Genomic DNA, 4,127 nt, shown 5'->3' on the forward strand with positions numbered 1-4,127 from the left:
TAGCACGATATGTTCCGAAACAATTCAGTGAGTTAAAATCGATTTTCTAACTTTTTAGCAAAAAAAAAACTAATCAAGCAGTGTGACTGTGAAAAAAATTGTGGAAACTGGACACTGCAGGGGAAGTTTTTTATATTCCTGGTATTTCTCGTAAGGGAATTTGTTGCATTTGTTTTGACCTTTCTGGACCACCGTAGCTATCTGCTATTTTTGTTTTGATGGTGTCAAATAGACTTAACATAAAACAGCCTTATTTTTAAAAGTGCTAAAGTTCTTATAAAGTCTGCTGTTCTTAAATCCAATGTTTTCCTTTTGCTAGTATCGATAAAATTGATCGATTCTCTTTGAAAACGATGTTGGATCAATACCTATCTTCCGGAATGCCAACTTGCCGAGCTCTGATCAATATACTTGAAATATAAGAAGATAAATCGATCTATCGATATATTGATTAATCGCTACAACCCTAGTAAATAACCAAATAAAACCGGTCAGCTCTAATGCTTTTATGAAACATAAAATACTGCAAACTGCTGGAAGGTAATTTTACAATAAATACAGTTTTCAAATGTATAAAAGATAAAAATCATGCAAAGTACAGTATGGTGCTCGGATTAAGACAAGTAGAACTGTAGGTTTGAAGAGTGTGAATGTTTATTTTATATATAGTAAAGTTTGTTATTGGTTGAAGTGAAACATTAATAGTTCAGGTTTGTAGTCCCATTTTTTCTGTTTAATCTCTACTGAACAATGGTGGCACACTACATACATACGTACATACATACAGTCGCGATCAAAAGTTTACACTTGTAAATAACATAATGTCATGTCTGTCTTGAGTTTCCAATACTTTCTACAACTCTTTATTTTTTTTGATAGGGTGATTGGAGCACAGACTTGTTGGTCACAAAAAACATTCATGAAGTTTGGTTCTTTTATGAATTTAGTATGGGTCTACTGAAAATGTGAGCAAATCTGCTGGGTCAAAAGTATACATACAGCAATGTTAATATTTGCTTACATGTCCCTTGGCAAGTTTCACTGCAATAAGGCGCTTTTGGTAGCCATCCACAAGCTTCTGGTAAAATTTCTCACCACTTCTCTTGACAAAATTGGTGCGGTTCAGCTAAATTTTTTGGTTTTCTGACATGGACTTGTTTCTTCAGCATTGTCACACGTTTAAGTCAGGACTTTGGGAAGGACATTCTAAAACCTTAATTCTAGCCTGATTTAGCCATTTCTTGACCACTTTTGACGTGTGTTTGGGGTCATTGTCCTGTTGGAACACCCAACTGCGCCTAAGACCCAACCTCCGGGCTGATGATTTTAGGTTGTCCTGAAGAATTTGGAGGTTCCTTCTTTTTCATTGTCCCATTTACTCTCTGTAAAGCACCAGTTCCATTGGCAGCAAAACAGGCCCAGAGAATAATACTACCACAACCATGCTTGATGGTAAGAATGGTGTTCCTGGGATTAAAGGCCTCACCTTTTCTCCTCCAAACATATTGCTGGGTATTGTGGCCAAACAGCTCAATTTTGTTTCATCTGACCACAGAACTTTCCTCCAAAAGATTTTATCTTTGTCCATGTGATGTCAGAGGAAACAAAAATTGAGCTGTTTGGCCACAATACCCAGCAATATGTTTGGAGGAAAAAAGGTAAGGCCTTTAATCCAGGTAAAGGAATGGCTAAATCAGGCTAGAATTAAGGTTTTAGAATGGCCTTCCCAAAGCCCTGATTTAAACGTGTGGGCAATGCTGAAGAAACAAGTCAATGTCAGAAAACCAACAAATTTAGATGAACTGCACTAATTTTGTCAAGAGAAAGTGGTCAAAATTCAACCAGAAGCTTGGGGATGGCTACCAAATTTACCTTATAGCAGTGAAACTTGCCAAGGGACGTGTAACCAAATATTAACATTGCTGTATGTATACTTTTGACCCAGCAGATTTGGTCACATTTTCAGTAGACCCATAATAAATTCATAAAAGAACCAAACTTCATGAATGTGTTTTGTGACCAACAAGTATGTGCTCCAATCACTCTATCACAAGAAAATAAGAGTTGTAGAAATGATTGGAAACTCAAGACAGTCATGACATTATGTTCTTTACAAGTGTATGTAAACTTTGATCGCTACTGTACATACATACATCCACTTGTCGATGTTGGTCCAAAACAAAACATTTTAACCAGACTTTTCAAGCTCTGGTTTCTCCTCGGAATTATTGGCATTATTCCTGCTGGCTGAAGACTTAACTGTATTTATTTACTGAGTAGACGTCTGACACAATTAACACTTCCTCATGTAATGTGTACAGTGTGGAGAATCAGTACTAAACTGGATGTTCCGTACTAAAAAAAATATAATTATGAGTGCATGTACTGATACATCTGTACCCTGCAGACTTGAATCCTGGTATTTTAGGGAAATTTAGCATAAATAACCCCATATAATGTTTCTACATGTGCATTTCCTTGTAGATTAATAAGGTGGACAAGGCGGTGGCAGCGGCCCACACATTTTTTCAAGCCAACAAAGACCACATGGAGATGAGACAGAACCTGGACTACTACAGCATGATGCCAGAAGTACAGGAAGAAGACTTTAAAGATCTCGAAGCCAGGCCACATATGGTATGAACAAATATTTATCTTGTCAGAACACCCAAAAAATGGTAGTATTGTTTCTGTCAGGCAAAGTTCCTGCTGGCGAAGAAATACTACAGCGACAACTCTTTCCAACCGGCAGCCGAAGTATTTGAGGAGGCGGTCGATGAGTACTGGACTGCCGATAAGGAGTGCAGAGTACTTTGTGAGGGACCATATAACTATGATGGCTACAGTTACATGGAGTACAGTGCTGACCTCTACCAGACTATAACAGGTAACACTGCTCTTTAGGTCAAATAAGCACAGTGATACTTTCTATAGTCTTGTCATGTACTTTGTGTATCAGACCATTACCTGCAGGTGCTGAACTGCAAGCAACGCTGCTCTGTGGACCTCGCCTTGGCTTCTGGAAATGACAAACCTTTTGACAACTTCCTGCCCTCTCACTTTAACTATCTACAGTTTTCATACTACAACAGTGAGTACTACAATACTTCTTCAGCATGTAAATGAGCATCACTTTGATTATCTGCAGTATTTGTACAGCAACAGTGAGTATTACCACTACACAGTCCCTCCAGGATTTCACAATGTTGCAATTGCACCAATTTTATGCATCTGTCAATTATCTACAGCAAGGGTGTCCAAACTTCGGCCTACCGGCGTCTTCAAATATCTCCCAATCTCACTGCTGCAACTTTTTTGCCAACGACCATGGTTTTGAAGTGATTATAGCACAGCAATTACTTATATGACCCAGTCCAAACAACCTTCCCTACTCATGGCGCAAAAATAAAATGCAACGAACGCAAAAAGTCATGGTCACACATAACACAACCTGCTCACTGAATTTTTAAATCCATTATAATGCATGATGAGAAAAATGCAGAACACCCTCTCCTGACATTGATTTCAAAACTTTAAGGAGGTCGTCATGTAAGTCAACAAGGTAGGAGTCAAACTTTCACTTAATTTTCAATTATAAATAGAATTTTTTATATATCCATTATATTAATATAATATGCACATATACATATGTGCTAATGTTGGAACCCATTTCCTCAGCGTATCAGCATATTGAGAAGGAAATAGGTACTGACACTACTCGTACCCACATAGGTTTTATTTGTCGAAAATATATTTTGCCCTGTCAGTTCGAATACACATCGACATATAGGCTAACGGGCATATATTTCCCCCGTTAGCCTGTATGTTGATGTGTCATTGACCGGGCTAGCATGCTAAGCATTCATTGCACGAACATACTAGCTTTGTTAGAGTTTACATACAAAATGTCAATTTCTATTTATTACAAGTATTAAGAAAACGTAAATGCCTCACTTACCTATCAAGGAGGAAAATAGCAAATTTGGCGTCAGATGAAAAAAATCTTCTCCGCCTTCAATCGTCTCTATCTTTCAAAGGCATCCCCGATACAAATCCTTGTTTTGTTCCTGGCTTTGTTATGAATAAGTTGAGAATCGTAACGACGCCTTTTAGATTTACTAAAGTCT

The 4,127-nt window shown here is 37.7% G+C and overlaps 1 protein-coding gene across 1 annotated transcript in view; it reads left to right on the top strand.

Moving 5' to 3' along the window:
* LOC133643129 (prolyl 3-hydroxylase 1-like) overlaps positions 1-4,127 on the top strand; it is a 9,726-nt gene that overhangs the window by 4,324 nt on the left and 1,275 nt on the right. Inside the window, exons 2-4 of the mRNA XM_062037539.1 lie at positions 2,485-2,637; positions 2,698-2,887; positions 2,960-3,091. Coding sequence (XP_061893523.1) covers positions 2,485-2,637; positions 2,698-2,887; positions 2,960-3,091 — 475 coding nt within the window. The remainder of the gene's footprint in view (positions 1-2,484; positions 2,638-2,697; positions 2,888-2,959; positions 3,092-4,127) is intronic.

This window comes from Entelurus aequoreus, linkage group LG26 (genome assembly GCF_033978785.1).
Source record: "Entelurus aequoreus isolate RoL-2023_Sb linkage group LG26, RoL_Eaeq_v1.1, whole genome shotgun sequence".
In the NCBI taxonomy this organism is placed as follows: Eukaryota; Metazoa; Chordata; class Actinopteri; order Syngnathiformes; family Syngnathidae; genus Entelurus; species Entelurus aequoreus.